The following is a 23,723-nucleotide window of genomic DNA, read 5'->3' as shown; positions in this document are numbered from 1 at the left end:
GTGGCAGAATCTGCAGTGCATCAGACTTCTCACACAGGAGGCCGGCCGGCCGGCCGCAGTGGTGCCATAGGTAGGTGTTTTCACTGGAGATGAAGTTAGAGCACAGCATCGCATTTAGCTAAATATGTATGCCAAGAGCTTCACAAAGGCAGAATATTATGAAAAAAATATATATATTTTTTTGTATAATCAGCATTGATGTGGCTTTTCCTGTTTTAACTCCTCTGCCCCCTTTGCTGTTTAGTCTGGCTCAGACTTTATAAGCTCTCAGGTGTAGGTTTATTCATTACACTGCAAGAATCTTTTCTACTGGTAGCTACACCTTGATGTCATTGCGTAGCATCTGTGGTGTAAAACAGTTTTGAGGTTCAACTTAAGGCTTTCCGAAGCAGAACAGTTTTCTAAAATATGCTTAGAAGTATTACTGTGGGAAACACTTGCAGGCGTGCCATCATTTTAATTATCTGCTTCTAAAGATGACATACCGGTTGGAAATTCAGAAAAGAGTGAATGCATTTGGGAAACAAATTCTCTAACTTAGCGTCAAATCTGGAATGTTAAAACGTCTTTCTTTTGTTCAGTAATACATCACATGCACTTCAGAACAGGTCATCCACACGTTCGAGCCTGGCCAGTACTTGGATGGGAAGCCATCTAGGAAAAAGCTTGGATTGCTGCTGGAAGAGGTGTCGGGGAGGCCAGCAGGGGGCATTTACCCAGTGGTTTGAATCCGAGTCCCAACGGATCAGTACAGCTATAAAAATGGCGCCATCCACGCGAATGAGATATAAAATAGAGGGCCTGACTCTCTGTGATCATGAAAGATCCCTGGGCATCCTTCGTAACAAAGCAGGGTGAATCCTGATGTCCAGGCTGAATTGCCCTCTATGGCCCACTCATTCTAGCCCCTTAATCATACCTCGTCTCTGATTGTGTATCTCTCTGTCTCTCAACACTTCACCACTTAAGTGCTAATGTGTGGTGAGTGTACTGGCGCAAAAATGGTGGGTGCTGCACATTAGTGGTGGTTGAAGTGGCTCTCCACTCACTGTATGAAGCATTTTAAGTAGTGAGAAAAGTGATATACAAATGTAAAGAATTTTTAATTATTATTATTACTTCCATTTACAATCTTTCAGTCATGGCTTACAGCTCTTTAATGGTAAACTGAAAACTCTAAGGACTTTAGTTACTGTTTTACCCCTAAAACTCCTGTCCTATTGTGCCTATTTCACAATGACCTCTACCCACACTCATGAACAAGAACTTCAGTTCTTCCACTTTTTGCAGCTGTTCTACCCAAACCTGGTGGAGGCAGCCCAAGCCTTGTGTCACTTTGATATCCTATCAATAAAATCCCAAACAAAAGAAAAGACTAGATTCTGGTCTGCTCTCTGTGAACTGGTATGCTTACTTTAAAAAGATTTTCCTCAACAGTAACCTTAATCTATGAATGTATCTACTACTTCTCAAAAACAGGTCAGAATCTGCATTGCTTCACCAACATCTAAAGGTTGACTTTTGGTTAAGAGTCCCCATCCCCATACCAACAGTTTTCCCGATTGGCTGAGGAGTGTAATCCTTTGATAACTGAAGCATAGCCACTTGTCTCTGTTTTTAAAAATGAAGACCATTCCTGAGGCGCTGTTGTTAAATTTCACGTAATACCAAAACACCTCCGGGTTCAGGGCTGTAATGTAGTTCTACAGAAACAACTGGTAATGTGGAAGACATAAGGGTGTAATTGCTTTCTCTACCAAAGTGCCATTTGCTTTAGTTTTTGTGCTATCATGTTGTCAAGCAGAGGTGGTTATGAAAAGAGCGCTGTGTTCTGCAGGACTAATAATGGAGATTTTAAATCTAAGCTCAACACTTTACTATTTTGGCATTTTGTATTTATAGATAGGAATGTCCGTATTTATTTGAAGAGCCTCTGTAAAAAGCCACATTTCTCCATGCGGGCATTAAAAAATTGTTTATTCATCCATCTATTATATAGTGCCTTTCATATCTATCTATCTATCTATCTATCTATCTATCTATCTATCTATCTATCTATCTATCTATCTATCTATCTATCTATCTATCTATCTATCAAGATCAGCTGACTCAATTAATTCTTTTTAAAAAAACAACTTCAAACTCATCTCTTGAGTTGAGGTGTTGAACTTACTCTGACATTCTGCCCCTTCTTTCAGTTTACCTCTCTGTCCAGATGCTAGGGAAACTTATACAGGCATGTATGTTTTGTCACAAATTATGCTATTTGTTCAGGCTTTTTTTCTAGTATTGTACTCTGGCTTATTATCTTTTATTCTGTTTAATACCTTGTATATGCTGTATGTATCTATTTTTAGTGTTATATGCAGATATTATTTGCATCTAATGTTACATGTACCATCTTATTTCTAAGACTCTGTGAAGTGCCTTGAGCGTGGGAAAGGCGCTATATAAACAGAATGTATTATGATTGTTCTTATTCTATTCCATTTTCTCAGAAACAAAATAAAACCTTTTCTGCTGTGTTCTAAGTTTATCGGGTCTGGAATGACTGGGATGAAGTTATTTACCTAATTAAATAACGTGAAGAGGTTAAATAATTCAAGGTATCCAGGGTGCAGATAATATCATGTAAAATGATTCCATAAAAGGCTACTCCTTCCCATTATTTCTCTTTCATTTTCATTTCCAGAGTAAGATGATAGTAGAGTCTTTTTACTTTCGGCCTCCTGGGTAAGACCAGAGTACAGTTAATACAGTCATGCCCACTTCTGCTAAAATGGCGTCTCTCAGAGTCTGCACATTCTCTTTCTAATTAATTTGATTGCTGAATTAAACTTCTAGCATGAGTTCCTTGATTCTTGCTTTAAACACATTTAAATTGATCATATTATAAGTGTTAGGTGTGCGATGACTTTTTTAAGAAAGCTCTAAGATGTAAATTACGTCAAAAAATGACAACTGTGTTCTGACTTCTTCAAGTCTGGGCATTGTCTGTGTCTAAATTATAATTAAAGTCTTTTGTTCTGATTAGTACTTGTAGTTCTGCTTTTTCAATGTGTCCAATGATTAGTATACTGTTTATTTCTAAAAATAAATTTCAAGCCAAATTGCAGGAAAGTAAATATAAATTCACTTTAGACTAAATAAAAAGTCCCATGGCTCTCTTTGAGTTCTAGATTGGTTAAGTTTTAATGCAATTAAATGAGAAACGGTAGTCTTATTTCCAAGCAGTTCCACAAAATAATTTTTGTTATTTTAATTTGATTTGAGATACTTTATTAATCCCCTAGGGAAAATTGTCTTTCCGCATGCCCACTGCAGGGTCCGAGCGCAGGGTCAGCCATTGCCCCTGGAGCAGTTTTCAGGTTAAGGGCCTTGCTCAAGGGATCCCTTCAATGATTTGAACCGGCAGCCTTACAGATTCCAGAATTAGCCTCTGATTACGAAGTTTCTTTTAATGAAAACACGCAGACACTTTTTCTGTCAACACTAGAGATGTGAGGATCTGGTGGAGCGGGTTAGTCTCTGGCACAAAGAACACAAATTGTAAAGATGGCCACCTGTTTCCTTCCCGTTTGATGTATCTATGTCTTGTTACCCACCAGGATGCACTGCAGTCGGGCTGTCACAGTGGGCTGTAATAGGCCTTCGGTGGAAGGTACATTTAAAGTATGCAGGTTTAGTGATCATTGTAAAGAAATACTGCATGTGTGAATGCATCAGGTTATCTGCAGCTGCTTTAGATTATCCTTTATATCAATGAATAAAAACAAAAAAGAAATATTTACTATGTTTTTTTAATATGTAATTCATATATAACAGAAATGTACCATATATCAGTTCTAAAATGACCGGTAAGAATTTGTTTTTACAGACACATTTTCTGCACGAGGCTCTCTGTTTACTGATCACACTGTGCATGTTGTAACAGCATCTCCACAGAGAGCTGATTTAGTTAAATTAAAAAAGGGTCTCCCAGTGACGTCAGCACTTGTGTCCAAGATACAATACATATGTGGATTAACTTCTGCATCAGTTTAGAAAGGAGGGCTTAGGAGAACGAAATTTCCCCTGATGGCCTATGACCTTTCAGCTGTTTAGGGAAGAGGGGTGTGGATTTTATTGGAGAAAAATGGCAGCTGACAAAAACTGTGTCCCGTTGTTGAGTCATAGCCATTCTGCTTGCCTGTTTACCTTTACATACGAGAAACCACCGGGAATTGTGGCATCTGTTTGATGTATACTAATCCCATCATTTAAAACAATTAAGTTACACTAGTGTTTGATTTCTTTAGGCATGTCAAGCTCCAAAGTGTATTGTTGTTTGTTATGGTGTTTAAAGAACTCATTCTCCAGTTCCTGCCCATATTGATTCAATTGTTGTTTACTTTTTAGTGCTCTTAATGGTTTCACTTGTTCACATTGTAATACCCAGTAATGCCAAAACAGATTATAGAAGAACATCTTACCATTACACAACACCAACATATAGGACACGACAAAGGAAAACTAAGGTGTGGCTCCTCCGATGTATATATGAAAATTCTAATTTACAAAGAGCAGAGCTTACTTTATACATATGGCTGCAACTGCGATTATAAAGTAAAAATAAACTTCACACGTTTTCTGTGAGGTTTTTAAGATCACATTCTACACCTCCAAAATAAGGCCAGTTTATTATTCATTTCACAGAAAGGCTGCATGTGTGAATGGCAGAAGCCAGCTGAACGGAATGTGTTCCATAACAAATATTTAAAGAAAAGGTTAACTTATTGTACATTTAATCACTAGACAGCAAAGTCAGTGAAGTGTAAAGCCAATCACACTAACCACCGAAAAGGGACTTACCATTAATATTTAAAATAAAGAGCTGCTATCATTGCACAGGTCCAAGTGAATCTGTTTTCTTTGAAGCGGACTTCTGTATCTGTCGGGCAGACGGCAGTCTGTGAGACTCGAGGACTGTGTGAGCAACACTGGGGCACCACAAGGAACAGGCCTGTTGGCTTTAACTTCACTCTGTACACCTCCAACTACAAATATAACAGCAGGTCATGTCACTTGCACGAAATCTCAGATGATTCTGCACTTATGGGGTATAATGATAAGGGGGATGAGATAGAGGAGAGGAGTCAGGGGGAGAACTTTTGTTTCTTGGTCTAAAGTGAATTGTCTGCAATTTAACATCAGTAAAACCAAAAAACCGGTTATTGATATTCACTGCACCAAAGAGCCTCAGGGTCTGGTCACTGTTCATGGAGTGGATGTCGATGTGGTTCACTCCTACAAGTACTTGGGGGTCCATATCAATGAATGGTTGGACTGGTCTCAAAACACAGAAGAACTATAAAAGAAAGGGCAGAGCAGGCTATTTTATCTCAGGAGAATACACTCCTTTAATGTTAAGTGTGACATCTATCTATCTATCTATCTATCTATCTATCTATCTATCTATCTATCTATCTATCTATCTATCTATCTATCTATCTATCTATCAATCATCTTTTCTCATTTACATGTTAATGTTTTATAGGTGTGATTAGTCTTTAGTATTTTTGTAGCTTGCAGCCTTTTGCATACGCATGTCCTTTTTCCACACTTTATTCTAATTTAGAGGCTTTCTTTTTATCATTAAATACTTAATACTCCTTATTAAATACTTGCCTGTTAGAGTTGCTCCCTTGTTCCAGTCTAAAATATCTTAAAGCAGCCTTACTTTATACGCATACCCGTGTCTATTCCAGCCAGATTGTGTACAATGGTTATGTTGTGCCTTTTTATAGTTTAATTGACACATAAGAACATAACAAATTTGACAAATGACAGGAGACCATTCATTCCATCAAGCCCGCTTGTTTAGTTCATAGCTAAGCTGTCCCAAATTCCGGTAGTTGTTTCTAGAATGTTCCTATGTTGTTATTTGCAAACACAATAAATATCTTAAATAGTTTAGGCCTTGTACAGTTCACCCTTAATTTTGAAACTGAAATGAAATAAAATATATATATATATAAAACTGTTACTACAGTTATTTTGGTAGGAATGTCAAATCTTGCCCAGCCTATAAGTTGAATTCAAGTAGGTTTAAAAATGTTTAGGTACATCATGTATAGTTTTGGGTTTCTCCAAATTTAAGGCTGATAACTCATGAACAGCATACCAAATGGAATAAACATACTGGTTTCATATATAAGGTGTGACCAGTAAGGGGGCGTTGCAGCAACCCCAGACACAAATCCAGGGTGCAAACGCATTTTTTATACCAATTATCTTACAAAAGGCTTTAACATGGCACAACATGATACAGTTCTTCTCCTTTTATCTCTTCTCTCCACTCCTCCAGACAAGCTTTGTCCTTCTTCCACCCGACTCCACCTCGCCTGGATGGGGTTGAGTGGCTTCTTTTACCCTGGACCCCCAGAGTACTTCCAGTGCTAGGACATAGTCCATTGGAAGTACTTCTGGGTCAAACAAAAGTGCCACAAAGTAGGGATCATTAATCCTGACTGCAGCCCCTGGCGACCCCTACAGAACCCAATAGGGCACCCCCATGGGATTACTGGTCCCAGCATGTCCTTGCAGGTATCCGTGTGGTAATCCTGACCCAGGAATGCTGCCATCTAGTGTATCAGTGGAGCCTGAAGTTCTGACATGTTATCTCCCCCAGTCCATCCATCAAATTGGCCTCTTCCGGTCAGGTATTGCTCTTTGGACCAATCCTGCCAAGACGCCAATGTACCCAATTCTGCGCTGGCATCTTCTGCCACCCACCTAGCTAAGGGAGGGGCCATCCTTATCACTCTTTCTGCCCATTTGCCACCTGGGCCTTCCAGACAGGTAAGGAAAGGGAGTCCATCCCATTACAAAGGATCTGTTTATAAAAAAAATTAACAGTGCCATTAGCCATGGGGGATCAAAAAAGCTCTATAAAAGTTTCCATTGTGTTATATACGGAATGAATATTAGTCAAGATATTGAAAATGTTTCCAAATTACTATGTACAACAGTGTAGAGTTCTCAAGTCTGGGATGTAGTACTGTATGTTCTGTTTTTCTTTCTAGGCCCTGGTGAAGACTGGTAATTGAGTAAGGTACTGGCCAGCAGTTCCTTATTGCCTAGTAAGTATAACTGAACAATAACTTGAGAGGCCTCACATGTGCCCTTGCAGTTTTGTGATGGTCCGGGTCGCTTCCAGAAGCCACTTGAACCTGGAACCTCCGATAATGTACCCGAAGATGAGCCAGGCCAATGAGGGCACGCACTGTCAGCAGGGGTTGGTGCAAAGTGTTAAGTGTATTAAAAACTTAAGAAGCTGTTCAAAAAGTGCACTGCATAAATATTTTCAATAAATAAATAAAAAGTTCAAAAAGTTCTATCAGCATCTGCCAGGCCGCTCAGAGCTGGCTGGCTGTCCACCCATCTTCCTTCACACTCTCCTCCACCGCCATCTTACCCGCTCCTCCATTAACCATCCACCCCTAGAGAGCCAATCGTGTGCTGTTCCACAGAGTTAGTGACCGCTCTGCCTCCTCGCTCTCTCTAGCTAGTTTGGGCACTTGATGCTCCGCTCACTCACGAGTCTCTCGTTTCGTTGTTTCTTGCTGTCTTTTTCCTTTCCTTCACCTCGGTTTTCTTTTAAAAACCCTGTAGGATGCAGGTGTGGCAATCATGGCTCCAGTGCTAGAGGGAATGCGTGAGCCTCACACGTGCGCACATGGATGTAGGTTTGCCCACCTCCGGAGCCACTCTGCTGCGCTGCCTACACCTCACCTGAATACATGAGCGCATTATCTATTTCTTTAAAATGGACATTCCACAGACCCGCTACATCACATTCCTGACCCCCCCAGTTGCATGGGAGGGCTCCACACTCCAATCATCCCTGTGCAACTGTTGGCCCAGGTCTATGGCATGGTCCTAACACTACACTAAAGCAATAAAAGCACTAAAAATAAACCCCACAATATAAAACAAAACCCAAGCCCCCTTTATAAAAGAGGACATTCAATGAATTTAAAAGACACCAAAAATTAGTAAATAAATAGTCCACTAAAAGTTTGTAATTTAAAAAAAGTCCTTTTCAGGATTAGGTGGGTGGGTTCGCAAACTAAATCAGGCACCAATCCTACCTGCTGTTCCTTCTTTCGTCTTCATTCCTCACTGCACCTGGCTCATCCCACCGCTGCCACCATTTGTGTATGCATTATGTAATTTGTAACATGGTAATTGCATTTAACCAGCAAACTTAATACAGCACTGTTAGCGCAATATACAAATAAAGTGAACTGAATGTATGGAAGAGTTATGTTCAGTATATGTCATATCTGGTACTGGTGCACCACATCTGAATTCTTCATTTCAAAAAGCTGTGTTCTTTCTGCTTTTTTAACTTACTGTATAAGATATGATATTTACATTGTAAAGCAGTTAGTATTCGTGAATTCTGTAAATGCTGCTTTATTTAAAATTAGTTCTCCTGTATATTTTTCTTTCTTGGCCTGCTCAATGAATTTTAAAATGCCACAGAACTTACACTTGGTGAGTAAATTATTTGGAACACTACACACTTTTAAAAATCCTGGTTCTTTAATGGCAGTTTCCGGTCTTTTACTGGGTTGTATGGCTCTTCATAGAACAATTGCTTGACAAAGCACCGTTTCATTCTGGGAAAGGTTCCTTATGTCAGAAGTTGGTTCTTTGTGCTTTGAAAAACTTTCTAACATGTAGAAAAAACAAAACACTTGAAACCTTGAATGTTTGGTAGGCTACCTAGCAGGACACTAACAGATTAAGAAAACCCGATCTTAGCCCATGTTATTGTATGCAGTGAAAGTCCTCAATTTAAAATCACAACCCACTTATATTTAACAAATCCATTGCCATCTATTCATGGCTGTTGACTGTATGAAGCCTGTTATGGATCTAAATAAATAAAGGTTCTTTCTGGAACCTTCTTCTGGATGGGTCTTTTGGGAACCAAAAGTGGTTCCACTCAGAAGAACCACTCAGACATCTTTATTTTTAAGAATGTACTAATACTGTGTAGGACCTTCTTATTATTCTTAGTTCTTAAGGTCAAGGATTCCACAAGATGTTGCAAACATTCCTTTAAGATTCTGGTCCATGTTGACATGATTGCATCCCACAGTTTGTACAGATTTGTCATTTGTTCTACCACATCACAAAGGTGTTCTAGTGGATTCAGATCAGGTGACTAGGAAGACCACTGAACTCATTACCATGCTCATGAAACCAGCTTGAGAGGACTTTTGCTTTGTGACATGGTGCATTATCATGCTGGAAGCAGCCATTAGAAAATGGGTAAATTTTGGCTATGAAGGGATGCGTGTGGTCAGCAACAATAACTCAAATAACCCATGGCATTCAAGAGCTGAGTAATAGACCCAAACTGAGCCAAGAAAACGTTCTGCACACCATTGACAACATCAACACCAGCCTGGCAGGTTGGGTGCATGGATTTCATGCTATTGGTGCCAAATTCAGACTCTACTAACTGTATGCCTCAGTAGAAATTGAGAGTCATCAGACTATCAGTCTACAACTGTCTAGTTTTGGTGAGCCTGTGCCCACTTAATCGTTCTGTTCCTGGCTGACCAAAATGGAACCTGACATGGTCTTCTTTTATTGTAGCCCATCCACCTCAAGGTTTGATGTGCTGTGCATTCTGAGATGCTGTTCTGGTCACCACAGTTGTACAGATTGGTTATGGTAGATGGTAATTAGATACTTTAATAATCCCAAAGGGAAATTCACATACTCCAGCAGCAGCATACTGATTAAAAAAAAACAATATTAAATTAAAGAGTGATAAAAATGCAGGTATAACAGACAGTAACTTTGTATAATGTTAACGTTTACCCCCCCAGGTGGAATTGAAGAGTCGCATAGTGTGGGGGAGGAATGATCTCCTCAGTCTGTCAGTGGAGCAGGACAGTGACAGCAGTCTGTCGCTGAAGCTGCTCCTCTGTCTGGAGATGATACTGTTTAATTTATTATCTGAATTAGCGTAGCTTTTTTGTCATCTCAGAATATCCTGGCCATTCTCCTCTGACCTCTCTCATCAACAAGGGATTTCCATCCACAGAACTGCTGCTGACTGGATGTTTTTTGTATTTCACACCATTCTGAGTAAACTCCTGGAGACTGTTGTGCATGAAAATCAAAGGAGATAGCAGTTACAGAAATACTTAAACTAGCACGACTAGCAACAACAATCATGTCTAGGTTGAAATCACATTAGTTCTTGTGTTTGATGGAAACATGAACTGAATTCCCCTGACCTGTACCTGGATGATTTTGGAGTAAACCCTGGAATCTGTTGTGCAAGACAATCCCAGAAGATCAGCAGTTACAGAAATACTCAAACCAGCCTGACTGGGACTGACAATCATGCCTTGGTAGAAATTACTAAAACTACATCAGTTCCCCATTCTGGTGTTTGATGTAAACATGAACTGAAGCTCCTGGCCTGTACTGCTGCTGCCACATGATTGTCTGATTAGATCATTCCATGGATAAGCAGGTGTACAATTGTTCCTAATAATTTGCGTAGTGAGTGCAAATGCATAAATGTACAACGAGAGTGAAACTGTCTTGTATCTAGTGTTGCATATTGGGATAATCGCCTGTGTGTATGCTGCTGCTCTTGACCAGAAGGGAATTAGTTTGAAAACTGTGGGCTGTGGGAAAAGAACAAGGAGGGTTACGAAGCATATGGTTTCATTTTTAGATTCTTTAGTTAAAAAACAAAAAAAAAATAAATTGATTTTTGTTCTTACACATTACGCACATTAGAAGGCAAAGATGATAACAATGCAGTATACCCACAGAGAATGAACAATAGGTGGTAGGCCATGAAGTTAAAAGAAATGCGGAAAAAACAAGTCAAAATGCACTCAGGGTAAAACTGGCATGTTCTATAATAAATTAAAGACAGTAAAAAATAAACTACTGCATATGACTGAGGATACCGATCAACCAACGGAGCAGCATAACAGGAGATAGTCGGGGTCGCGGGAGCGAGCGGGGGCGGCGCGCATGCACAGACTGAGGCGCTGCAGCTTTAAGAGTGGGCAGATCCGATGTTTGCATGTTTCGCTGGAGATGCCAGCTTTTTGCTACCGGCCCCTTGAATGCATTTCTTGGATAATGAATGATCTGAAAGCGTTTATTAAAACACTCGGCTCTTTTTAACATCGATACGAGCTTTTAACCCCGTGTTTTCATGCTTTACGTCATCATTGTTGCCGTTCAGTGTTCCTTTCGCTGCCCTTCGTTTCAGCGCTGCATAAATATTCCTGTGCGGATGGATGGTAATAACATGGCGATGTTCAATCTTTATAGAGGCAGGAGATAAAGATACGAGAGAGAGAGGCGTCGCGGGAAGCAACGGGGTATTATATAAGGTAAGCTAGCGCATAAGGGCATCGTGTATAATTCGTGCTCAGGATACTTACAACAAAACGAGGATGCGTGTTCCTCTGATTAGAGAGAGAGAGAGAGGGGATAATCAGAGCGTTGTTCACTCGAAAGCTCCCACTGCGAATCTGCCATACCGCTTGGAGGCACCTGTCAGGACCTCCGAGTGCAGCTGCACGCCATTCATTATGAAATCCTGCTGGTCATTTGCAAACGGAAACCTCTCAACAAATGAAGTCATGTCGGAAATATGGAGGGACACTTCAGAAAGCTGAGGTACAGTGTGCATTATGCAACCCTGGTGTAAGTGCCTCTGGGATGTAAAATGAATTATCTCGAAACATAACGGAGGAATACTCCGCTAGCAAAATAGAAAAACAAACAAATATCTCGTTAATAATTTCCAAATGAGAATATATTTTTGATGTTGTCTAAGATCATGCCCGGCTATAATCATTTATAATCAGTTGTAATAAACGTATTTATAAAAAAAAAAAAACACTACAAAAATGACAAATGATGTCTTGCAGCAAATAAAATATCAAAATGTGTAAGGTTATCTAATCTGAAAGTTAGAGAATACTCAAAGAGCGCATCTGCTTAATGTATGTTTGTACAGTGGTCCATTTATAGTAACGATCACTGGAAAAGTACAATAAATTCTGTAGGAATTTTGAGTGAGTGAGTTTTGAAAATCATTCAAATTGAAGCCGATTGTAGTAACTGTAATTGTTGGAATGTGTTATGTGTTGTACATAAAGAGGAAGAACCTATTAATTATTTTTCAACAGTCTGATCTGACAATACTCAGCTGAAATTGTTTACACGCCTAGTGTGACTAATAGTAGTGATAATTAAAAATAAGAATTCTGTTGTAAATTGAAGCCTTCATATATAGCAGATGTGTGTTCTGATTGATAGGTTTTATTTAAGTGTGGTCTTGTGAGTATTCTGATGATACTGTATATATAACTTAACCTTAGGGCTTTTTAGAAAGGCCATTTTTGAGGTGCAAACCTTTGGCATGAATATTAGACATTCTGACTCTTGATATTGTAGTTCAGGTCACATCCTGATCATGGTGGTGCTAACACTGGGGATGGCACTTAGGCCCTAGAGTAATACAAGTACTTGGTGCTAGATTAGGTGGTATCTATGCTCTCTCCTTTGTTTGCACTCCAGAAATACTTTGTCTACAGGTTTAATATAGCAATTCAAAAACATGAAGCTTACTAGATAAGCCTATGTCAATATACTGCTTCCTAATGAGTGTGTATATACTGTATAGTGATGTTTGTTTTCTAGTAGACTGATGTGCCATCTGGAATTTTATTTTAAGTCATAAATCATGCAAAGAAAATTAAAAATAAATGGTTGATAAGAATTTTGTGCTGAACTTAAATCAAAGGAAAAGCATCTTTTAAACGTAGGATTTGTAAGGGGGTGATCAATCATTTTAACACAAGACAACTGACAAAGCCTTTCATAGTGATTCACTCAGTCTTTGTAAGACAGATTTTGAATTAAAAGTAGCGTTTTTTTTGTAGCACAGTTCAAAAATCACCGTTACACAAGGCGCTTACACGCAGCTTATTCAGGTATTGGAATACACACGAGCAAAATGTTCACTCTCATCAGTGCATTTGTTTAGTTTTTGTGCTATTCATTCGCAATATAAGACTGCAAATCTGCGTTTACTGCCAGATGAGGTTTCCTTTTATTGCAGTGTGTGTCCAGTGTCACTTAAAAATGTGGGAATATCATTTGTATGCTTTGCAGCCTGCAGCTCAAGCACAGTAACTGCAGCTGCTTGCTTTGTCTTCAGCAGATTATGTAACTCTCTCTTATGTGATGGCAGCTTATTTTAAATCTAAAGGTGCAGAGCATCTCCACACAGCTTTACAGAAGCCCTGCAAGGGAGCAGCATTAAATTCAATTTCCGTTTCACACCACTATTATTTCTAAAATGCAAGAAGTATCTTGAATGGCATATCTCGTGGCCCAACTAAATTAATCAAATTGCATCAATTGTAATTTATTGTAAAGCCTACATTTTTTAAAATACGTTTATCAGCATCAGACTGTTTTCATGACTGCAAATGTGCCATGAAATGTGTGTGTGTGTGTGTGTGTTTCTGAGGGCACACAAATATTGGCGGTCCCTAACATTTGCAGCGCTTTGCCTTTCTGTTATGTAACTGCAGCTGTAACATGGTTCGGCTTTCATTCCTAGTGAGATAATCTATTCACAAAGCAAAATAACCATATGTTGTTATCCCGTGGAAAAATGAGTGTTTGCACACATGTTTAGATGCAAAGAGCATGTACAATGGAAAAGTTTTAAATTAAACACGGAGTTTGAAGGCTCGTCTTACGTTACAGAGTGCGTTTTAAGATCAGCCGTTTATCTTCCCCTGGCAGGATGTGAAAAGATGCATCAGTCCAGTTCAGTTGCGCAGCTCCAATATTTGTCTTCCAAGTCAGGATCACTGCGATCAACTTCCTTACAGCTGATCCTTGTTGGTTTTGTTATTCTGTTTTCTTTTAACCTTCATTTGGCGAGCATAATAAAGATGGACAAAAGAAACCACATTTAAAAAGCTCAACAGATGATGAACAACAATTTAGATAGATAGATACTTTATTATTCCCAAGGGGAAATTCACATAATCCAGCAGCAGTATACTGATACAAAAAACAATATTAAATAGTAATAAAAATGAAAAATGAAAGAAAAAAAATAAATAAAAAAGCAGACAATAACTTTGAATTTAGTACACAAACATGGGAAAGTTACAGTACAATTTCATTATTAATTAAATACCTTCTTGAAAGTTCTGGAAATGTTGAAGATTTATTGGATTCGTGTTTTATTTTTAGGAAAATCAAGTAAAATCAGCCATGACATCCTTTTTAGCAATGTGTATTTTTAAAGACTTAGTTTTATCATTTTGAACTTTCTTATTCTCACTCTTTTAATCATTTAAAAGCAAAGATCTTTACATTCCTTAAATCTACATCACTGTAATTTCGTTGTGAAAATCAAACTGGACTTTTCAAAACAAGTCTATTCTGAAAGAGGAGACACAATGGCGTTAAAGAGTTGGGGCACCGCCTTGGTGACCTTGTATAACTGAAAAAAGGTGAAAGATAATAAAGCAGGCAACAAGTTGCGGTGAGCGTATTTACAAACGGGAGTTCGGAATTGAACGCTGGTGATTCGGTAGAAAAGGGCGGGTCCAGGAGAATGGAAAGCGACGTCAGCGGTGGAGTGGCCGTCAGTCTTTCGTTCTGCAGGGGGAGGAAAGAGGGATGGCGCCAGCCCCTGGTTCGGCGGGCATTTACTAGCACCAGAGCCGTCAAGCTGCCTCCCATACGTGACACAACGTCCTAAATATGTTATTAGCAGCTGTAAACTGTAAATCATAGGCTGCAGGTGTCAGTTTTTCAAATTTAACTCATTATTTGTTTTTTTAACAAGCACGAGTAATACTGCTGGCTCCATAAGATCACTATAAGAGGAGTAAAATACAATAAGTTCAAAATAATAAAAGTAGTTGTAGTAATAATAATAATAATAACAAATCCATTACCCAACACGTGCATTAGTGTGTTTATGAGTGTATATACAGTATATTTATGGGTTAGGTCCATAAGTATTTGGACAGTGACACAATTTTCATAATTTTTAGCTCTGTGTGCCACCACAAGGGATTTGAAATTAAGCAATTCTTATGTGATTGAAGTGCAGACTTTCAGCTTTAATTCAAGGGGTTTACCATAAATATTGCATAAGCCTTTTAGGAATGACAGTGTATGTGTGTATATGTATATATATATATATATATATATATATATATATATATATATATATATATATATATATATATATATATATATATATATATATATATATATGATATATACTGTATATTATAATAGTAGAGATCCACAAAGGGAGAAAATGGGTCAAATATAAAATATTTTTTTTTATTCCTAACCCTTCGACAACCTGCCAGGTGTCATCATCAGAGGAAAATGATTAGACTTTCAGGAATCAAAGGCAATATATAGCCGATGTAGGGGGAGGTTATAAAGGGGTGGGGAAGATTAATAAGGTGGGGTTCAGAAGGTGTTGGTCACAATGTCTTATTTGTTATTTGGATGTTCTTCTTTTTAAGCCTTTGATTCCTGTATGTCTAATCATTTTCCTCTGATGATGACACCTGAAAGGTTGTCGAAAGCTTAAGAATAAAAAACTATTTTAAGGTACTTGACTGTCTTTCTCCCTTTCTGGATCTCTAGCTACAAATATGCAAACCGTATCACAGACCTTCGATTCTGTGTGTGTGTGTGTGTGTGTATATATATATATATATAATGTGTATATAATTGTGTTGTGGAACTGGACCCGGACACAGACAGATGGACATTGTTTGTTCACCCAACACACTCATTTTATTATATACACTATTTACAAAAGTCAGTGCACAACCCAGTGCCTCCAGCACTGATCCTCCAAAGTCCAGGCCTCACAGTCTTCCGTGCCTTCCTTTCTGGCCGCCTACACTCCTCTCTCTGAGCTCCGTCCTCTTCCACCCAACTCTTCCTCCTGAATGAAGGGAGGCGGCCCCTTAAATACCAGCCCGAATGGGCTCCATCTGCTTTCCCAGCAATCCCCCGCGGACACACCCCCGTGTGGTGGAAGTGCCGGCTGTATATCTGGAAGCCCTCCGGGTGTCCCCAGTCTTCTTCCCAGGGTTGTTCAGGCACCGGGGCGCCGCCTGGCGGTGGCCACGGGCCCTTACAGGGTTGGGCTTCCAAGCCCTCTACCCGTGACCCCCAACACAACCACGCCTGTCGCCCCCTCATGGTTTGGAAGAGGCACAAGCCCTCTTCCGGTCCTCCTGGGCATCCTGGCTGGGCTGCACCCCCAGCCGCATGCGACAGTATGTATGTATGTATGTATGTATGTATGTATGTGTACTTAGTATTTTAAGATCAGAATTTAAAAAATTAAACTACTGTACATTTGCAGCATTTTGACATTTAGAAAAAGTAACTTTTCAAATTTTTTGATGCTTAAAAATTATTTTATGTTTCTGTTTTTCCAAGTTTTCTATGATAATTCAAATATGAAATGCTATATGAACAAATTACACATTTTATTGCTGGTACATTTTCTATATATTAATTAAGGAATAACCGTTTAATGAGTACATTACATCTAGTAACAACTAGATCTCTGGTATCCCAATTTTTTTTATCTCGGTCATCCAGTTTAAATGATGTGGTTTTGACCCAAATGTGAGCTATGCTAAGTGTCTCCTAAGAAGTAGTTTGCTTGTACCATGGCACTTATCGACATTCTTTCTTTTTTTCTTGTTTCTGTCAGTAAATGCTGAAAATGTCCACTCCTAATGATCTCAAGTCAGCCTGTGTGCCGAGAAATGGATTGGTCAAGTTGTCTGCACAGCCCAACGGCATAGGTTCAGCCAGTATCACCAAAGGAACTCCAGCCGCCAAGAACCGCCTGTGCCAGTCCTCTTCTGTGCCCACCATTCTGCCTCCGCCCAGCTTGCCGTGCCATATTGAGCCTCCACCCAGTGCCGCTTCACTTCTGGGATCTGATCCTGACCTTGGCTCCCCCACATCTGATCTTGCACCATGTAGAAAGTTCTCCAAGCCTCTCACTGAACGTCAGATGGTACTGGATGAGAAGATCCTGAACCGCCTGCTCTGGTACTTTACCACCGCCGAGAAGTGTATTCTAGCCCAGGTTTGCAAAACCTGGCGAAAAGTGCTTTACCAGCCCAAGTTTTGGGAAGGTGTAACTCCCATCCTTCATGCAAAAGAACTCTATAATATCCTGCCAACTGGTGAGAAGGAGTTTGTCAGCCTTCAAGCCTTTGCTCTTCGAGGATTCCAATCTTTCTGCCTGGTTGGAGTTTCTGATTTGGACATTTGTGAGTTCATTGACAACTACCCTCTTTCCAAGAAGGGGGTAAAGTCTGTCAGTTTGAAAAGATCGACCATAACAGATGCTGGCTTGGAGGTATGATTGCTATCTATTTTCCAAAGTAAATTATCTGTACAAGAAATTGTTTTATATGAGATGCCCTCCAATATCATTTACTATTTACTTTGCAGTTCACAGTTACTGCAGTAGTTTGTAGTTATGACATAACATTTTCATGCTAGCTTAAAGGATAAGTTTGGTATTTTACAAGTTAAAAGTTATTTCTTTACAAACATATATATTTGCCATGTGAAATTTTAATCGCTTTCTATAAATTTGAAAAAATATCTTGCCCACACTGGCAGCTTACATTGGAAGTTATGGGGCGTGGAGCTTTAAAACGCATCAAATACTTTCATTTTTGAAGCCAAGGCAGTTGTTACATATTGAGCAGTGTCATACAGTTACACACACATTGTAAAATGTGCCATTTTTGAACAAAAAGCCACCAATATTATGAGATTCTGCACAGTAGCTCAGCACTTAGTCTTCCTACGCAACAACCTTTCACCCCCTTGGTGGGCTGGTTTACTCTCGGCATACCAAATCACAACAAACTGTTTCTGCCATGCGGTTGGTTTCGTTTTGATTCACTTCTGTTATTTACATGAGAATTCACACAAGCAAATCAAAAACACATCCATAACATGAGAAAAACAGTACCAGGAAAATGCGATAAAAAGATTATGGTAACACTTTAGTTGAGGTACTGCATCTATGCATCTCTTACTCATTTACTCTTATGTAACAAGACCTTAACCAACACTTCTCTAGGTCTTGAGAACACTTACCAAGCATCACTAAAGTGTTTTTTCATCCTTGCAATGCGAACTACTGATAAAACTTCACTTTGGAGTGGTCTGAGGTGGCTTAACTAAAACACATTTCTTTTGATATTACATATTTAGTAGAAGAGCTTTCAATCCTTCATATTATCAAGTAATCTTCTTATATAATACACTCCCATGGCTGTGCGTTTGTCTGTTCAGGATTTTAAATCACCTGTAGCTCGCAAACCATTTGACCTAGTGACCTGAAATTTGGTACACATATACTACATGACATCTACTATCTGCTTTCAGGGTTATGATTTTTATTATTCTTTTTATTTTTATTTTATTTTATTGTAGAATCAACTCTCGGCAGTGTGCAGCAAGGTGGCTGTGCAGTGCATACGTACGGGCATCATTCTCATTCCCTACCACCTTCGCCATCCCTTCCCCTACCTCTTTGTATCTTAAATCATTCTTGAGGCAGATTGAAGACTTAAGTGCCAGCTTAAGGGAAAAATTAAGAAAAACGCACTAAGTAATTGCAACACAAACACTGATTTAATCAGTTTTAACACAAAAAGATGCTGACGAAAGAAGAGAAGTAGCAGGCCGCTAGGGTGGAGAAAAGAAGAGCTGCTCAGGAAGCAGCAGGCACATCAACCTCTGAGCAAACGAATGCTAAACGTACAGAGGAAGAGGATGGAAACTAGGAATGCTCAAGTTAAGTGGATTCACTGCACGTTATCGTACAGTACGCCATTACAGGTCTGACCATAATGTCAAAATGTCACACTGCACAGACATGAATAATCTATCTACTAATGTTTCATAAGTGTTCTGAAGACCAGAAGAAGTCTTTGTTAAGGCCTCATTATATAAGAGTAAATGAGTAATAGATGCATTTTTGCAGTACCTAAAGTATTACCAAGATTATTTCCCAGTCCCTTTTGATGTCACAAATATGCACCAGAAATATGAAAGGTGCAGATCAATACTCGACAACTGCCTTGATCTGAAAAATGGTGGTACAGGGGGTCCTCGGGTTACGACACAGTTCTGTTCCTACAACAGTGATGTAATCCCAATTTTAGTGTAAGTCGAAACGCACCCTAGCCTAAGTCACTTACCTATCCTAACACATTTGCAAAATCATAATCTAGAACATAAGAACACAACTAAACCACAGAAAAAGGAAAAGGACATAAATATACTGTACTGAACACTATACTGTAGTAACAGAAAAAAATGAGTGTAAAAAAAATCCTTACCTTTATTCCTTCTCACGTCTCAATTTTTTAAAGTTTTTATGGGAGTGAGCGTTGTAAACTTGAAACGTTGTATGTCGAGACGTTGTAACCCGAGGACCCCCTGTATTTGGTAAGAAGGCCAGTATCACACATCAAAACTTCAACTAGAGTTACAGAACACACAGTTCATAACTGCAGCAGATTTGGTAACACATTTTGTGTAACAGATGTTATAGAATCCAGTAAAATGAAAATATAAACGAAAAGCACACAACAGATGTGAGAGACTAATGTGTAGCCTAGGATAAGTATCACCAGTCCTTTTTGCTTTTGAAGATATGTCTAATTTGTTGGTGTTGTTTCGTTAGTTGTGCTGTGGGTTTACTTAATCTTTTCTTTGTTGATTTCTTTTATTAATTCGTAATAACTTATATGTGTAGCGGGTGACACCTCAGCACCACACTGGAACACTGTGAGGTTTTTTTAAGGTAGCTGGAGTGCCAATCTTTCTACCAACACCTACGTTTTTCCTGTAAGTCGGAGGACCTGCTTGCATTGCTGGATCTATCCTTAAATGAGTAGTACGGTTTATTTTGTTGTTGTTGTTTCTGTCACCAGAAAATGGAATGGGGAAAAAAAAAGAAATGAAGCAAAATCTCAGCTCAGTTTAAAAAAAAAAATCTATAGTTTGAGACATGAAAAGCAAATTTACAAAAGTTGAAAACTGTAATTGTAAAATTGTTGAAATGGTGTCATTTAACAATTAAATAAGTTCTCTTCAATGACATCACATTCTATGACCTGTAACATATGTATCCAGCAGGGGGAGCCAGCTCCCTGGGAATAAGTTCTTTTGTAATTATGGCATGTTACATAACCCAAATCTATATAGATATGATATAAAAAGGCAATACCCCTCCATTAGTGATACGGCGGTAAGAAATAACATTGGAGAAATAACTTCGCTTTCTTTAATGAAGGATTACACTGCATAACAGATGAAGGAAGCCATGGCAAGAACCCAGTTTGGGAGTGGGGGCCCAATGTGTAGAGTCTGCCATTTTCGTCGCTGCGTTGGAAGGACTTTCCAGAACGGATGACATTATCTCCTATCCGTCTGTTGGCTTCAAAGGTGTCCCGGGCAACGTTCCAAGGCTTTATACTCTTTCTTCATGTACAGGCCCCCACTTAGGTGAATCATGCCATTCCAAACAAAGCAAAAGAGGATATAGTTTCATGCTGACTTTTACACACATAAATAGTACACAATGGTCCTCAGTCTGACTGCTCGTTTCCAAGTTGTCCCTAACTTGTCTTGTCTTATAATGCTCACCTAGCAGTTCTTATATTGTGAACCCCTATGCGAAATCTGGCTTTGTGTCAACTGTGCATGTGAGTAGAAAAAGGCAGATTTATAAAATATACTTGCACAGAGCACAGTGACATATTAAACTTATGCACTTATAACAACATAATAATAATAATATAATATTATTATTATTATTAACACATTTTATTTATATAGCGCCTTTCCCATGCTCAAGGCACTTACTTTTCAACCTGTAAAATAAGCGTAGCCAGGACTTCTCTCAAAACGTTTTCTTCCTCCACAAACTTCTCTAACAAAATGATAACAACCACTGAGGATAAAAAGTATGGTCAGCCTCACCATTATGTTAAGTCTTTGTCATTTAGAAACAACAAGGCCTGCTGAAGACTTGGATGTTCCCTGCATCATAATGGGGTAACTCCTCGAGTTCACACTCATGCAGTCATTGTGTTTTTTTCACCAGAGTGTATTTTTTAGAAAACTGGGATATCTTGTTTTATCTGCTGTATTCAAACCAATTATATTTCACATACAAGTGCAAAAAAAAAAAGGCATGATATTTCAACTTTGATGATTATTTGGAATTTTATCAAGTTCAGGTAGGTAATTCAGGTCCAGTGTTAGGGCTAATTCTTTGTAACCTGCCCCGTCTGAGTCTGCAATATTTCAGTAGCTGGTGATGATCCATGATTATCTAGTGACTTATGATTTTTTTTTTGTTTGTTTGTATTACAGTTTCATTTTGAAATATTTTGGCTTTGCACATCGCTTCACCGTAGTGTACCAACATCAACCATACAAGTACCGAAGTTAAATTAAATCCAAACAATGAGGCGGCATACTGTCTATTACTAACATTAGAAAGTGGCAGGGCATAAAGCTGTAAACACAATTGGTTAACTCTAATGGCAGTATTGATTTTTTTTTTTAATCTATGGGCTCTCAAGATACCATCAACAGAGATGGGAACGTCTAATAATGTATACAGATAGTAAATAATCCTTCCTAATTGAGGAGAGCTTGGCTTCTGATTGGGTGAGTTAGCTTTGCTCCAGAGCAGCAATGTCGGTGAAAACATGCAACACAAGTCATCTGTGAAGGTGGAGATGTATTAGCAATTAATTCCAGAATTTGATCAGCAACTTTTGTATGTGGAGCCCAAAGGAAATAATATGTTTAGTACTCTTCGGACATATTTGTATCATGACAAGTGGAAAGCCAGGTGAATGCTAGAAATAAGGAAAAAAAAAAAAAAGAAAAGCCAGGGAGAAATACAACACCATAGCTATTAGCTTATAAACAAACTAGACACTCTTCTGATGTTTAAGCTCCCTAACTTAATTTGAAATTCAACCCAATACTCAGTTCATTCAAATAATATCTAGACCTGGATATTTCCTCAGCTTATGAATTTGAAATTAATCACTTTGGGATTTTTCATTTAAGATCTCATGTTTTGTATTCCGTATTCTAAATGAATGAGGACATGTCAAAAAACATTTTGACCTTTTTTTTACATAAAACAAAAAGCATTACATTATAAAGGATTTTCTTTTGTAACTGCTAACTTAAATTTTCCCATATACAAAATATGACTTAATTGAGTTTCACAGTTTGTGTGTAGGTTCCACCTGTGTGGCATATTGGGGAATTTAAAGTAAAATCTGAAGATAAATACTTCCTTCTTTTTAATATCCCACAGAGTAGTATAGAATTTGTACAGAAGTAAAGAAAAATAAGACAAAAGACCATTCTTAACAGCAAAGAGACCTGACTCTAGAAAGCACAAAACCATTTTAATCCAGTGTTACCACAAAATGGATATTAATGGATGGGGATTTATGGAAACAGTGGAGCTTCCTGATAGGTTGGGGAAAATTGTAGTCCATTTGGGCTTAAGCCAAGTGTTTAGCCAAAATGTGTGGCTTAGGGGAAACAGGTTTTTAAAGATATTTCCGACAAGTAGAGTCTAGTCCGGGATGTGTTTTTGGCAAAAAAGTTAGCAATGTATGTATTGTGTGCAGTTAAAAACTGAAATATTAGTCCAAATTGTTTGCAGACTGGAAGAATGTATTCTGTCTATTCATGGTCTTAAAATCAAATTGTAAGCCATGACTCCCAATGTTTTAGATGATCTGGAAATATATTATACACATATATTAGTATGTCCTGGGGACAAATAAAGATCTACCTTTCTGTCTCTCTATCTATTCATTCTTGAAATGCTCCACTTAACGGTAATGTTACTGCAAAACCGAGGCTCTGCAATGGCTAAATAAAAGAGGCGTATGTTGAGATAATTAGTTGAGGAGTCACCCATGGAGATACCAAAGTGTTAAACCCATGTTATTTTTACTGGTTTTATGTACATTTGTAGTCTTTAACCCATTGACTGCTCGACCAATTAATACTAGGATGCTGCTGTATTGGTATATGCGTATACAGTATGATACATAATGAACTCTATCAAAATTTCTAAAGAAATGTATTAGAAAGCAACAGTAATTCTGTCAAAAATGTAATGTTATTTTATATTGACTAGAACCATGGCTGAAAGTGTCCACTTGAATGAGTCCCTAAAGCATGGCACCTCACACAGTGCAGGCTTAGAAGCACATGTCCCATCATTATAATGTGTTTCTTTGTGCTGTCCATGTTGTTGCACACAACACATCTGGTGGTCGGTGATGGTTTGGATTTGGTGGGCAGCAGAATCTCCATGTACTGCTGTCCTGAGAGTCCGGACGAGTCGGACACTTTGTGTTGAAGAAATGCTTTTAGAGTAGCAATCTGCATCAGTGCCAGAGCCTACAGATTCCTTATCATCCAATTGATTATGATCTCGATTACTGTCATTATCCTCCAAATATTTATCTTGGCAACAAATTCGAGTTGGTTCAAAACATCAGCGG

At 38.6% G+C, this 23,723-nt stretch overlaps 1 protein-coding gene across 4 annotated transcripts in view; it reads left to right on the top strand.

Moving 5' to 3' along the window:
- fbxl16 (F-box and leucine-rich repeat protein 16) overlaps positions 1–23,723 on the top strand; it is a 95,264-nt gene that overhangs the window by 35,635 nt on the left and 35,906 nt on the right. The window contains exons 1-2 of one of the 4 annotated variants that reach the window (XM_039776537.1): positions 7,084–7,121; positions 16,838–17,497. In XM_039776537.1, the coding sequence (XP_039632471.1) occupies positions 16,841–17,497 (657 nt within the window). In that variant the 5' untranslated portion in view covers positions 7,084–7,121; positions 16,838–16,840. Of the gene's footprint in view, positions 1–7,083; positions 7,122–11,112; positions 11,430–11,585; positions 11,719–16,837; positions 17,498–23,723 lie in introns of those variants that run through there. The other 3 variants (XM_039776535.1, XM_039776536.1, XM_039776534.1) reach the window with 3 other exon arrangements.

This window comes from Polypterus senegalus, chromosome 13 (assembly GCF_016835505.1).
Source record: "Polypterus senegalus isolate Bchr_013 chromosome 13, ASM1683550v1, whole genome shotgun sequence".
NCBI classification, from domain to species: Eukaryota; Metazoa; Chordata; class Cladistia; order Polypteriformes; family Polypteridae; genus Polypterus; species Polypterus senegalus.
The sequence above is the reverse complement of the archived record's forward strand: the minus strand, read 5'-3'. Positions and strand labels throughout refer to the sequence as shown.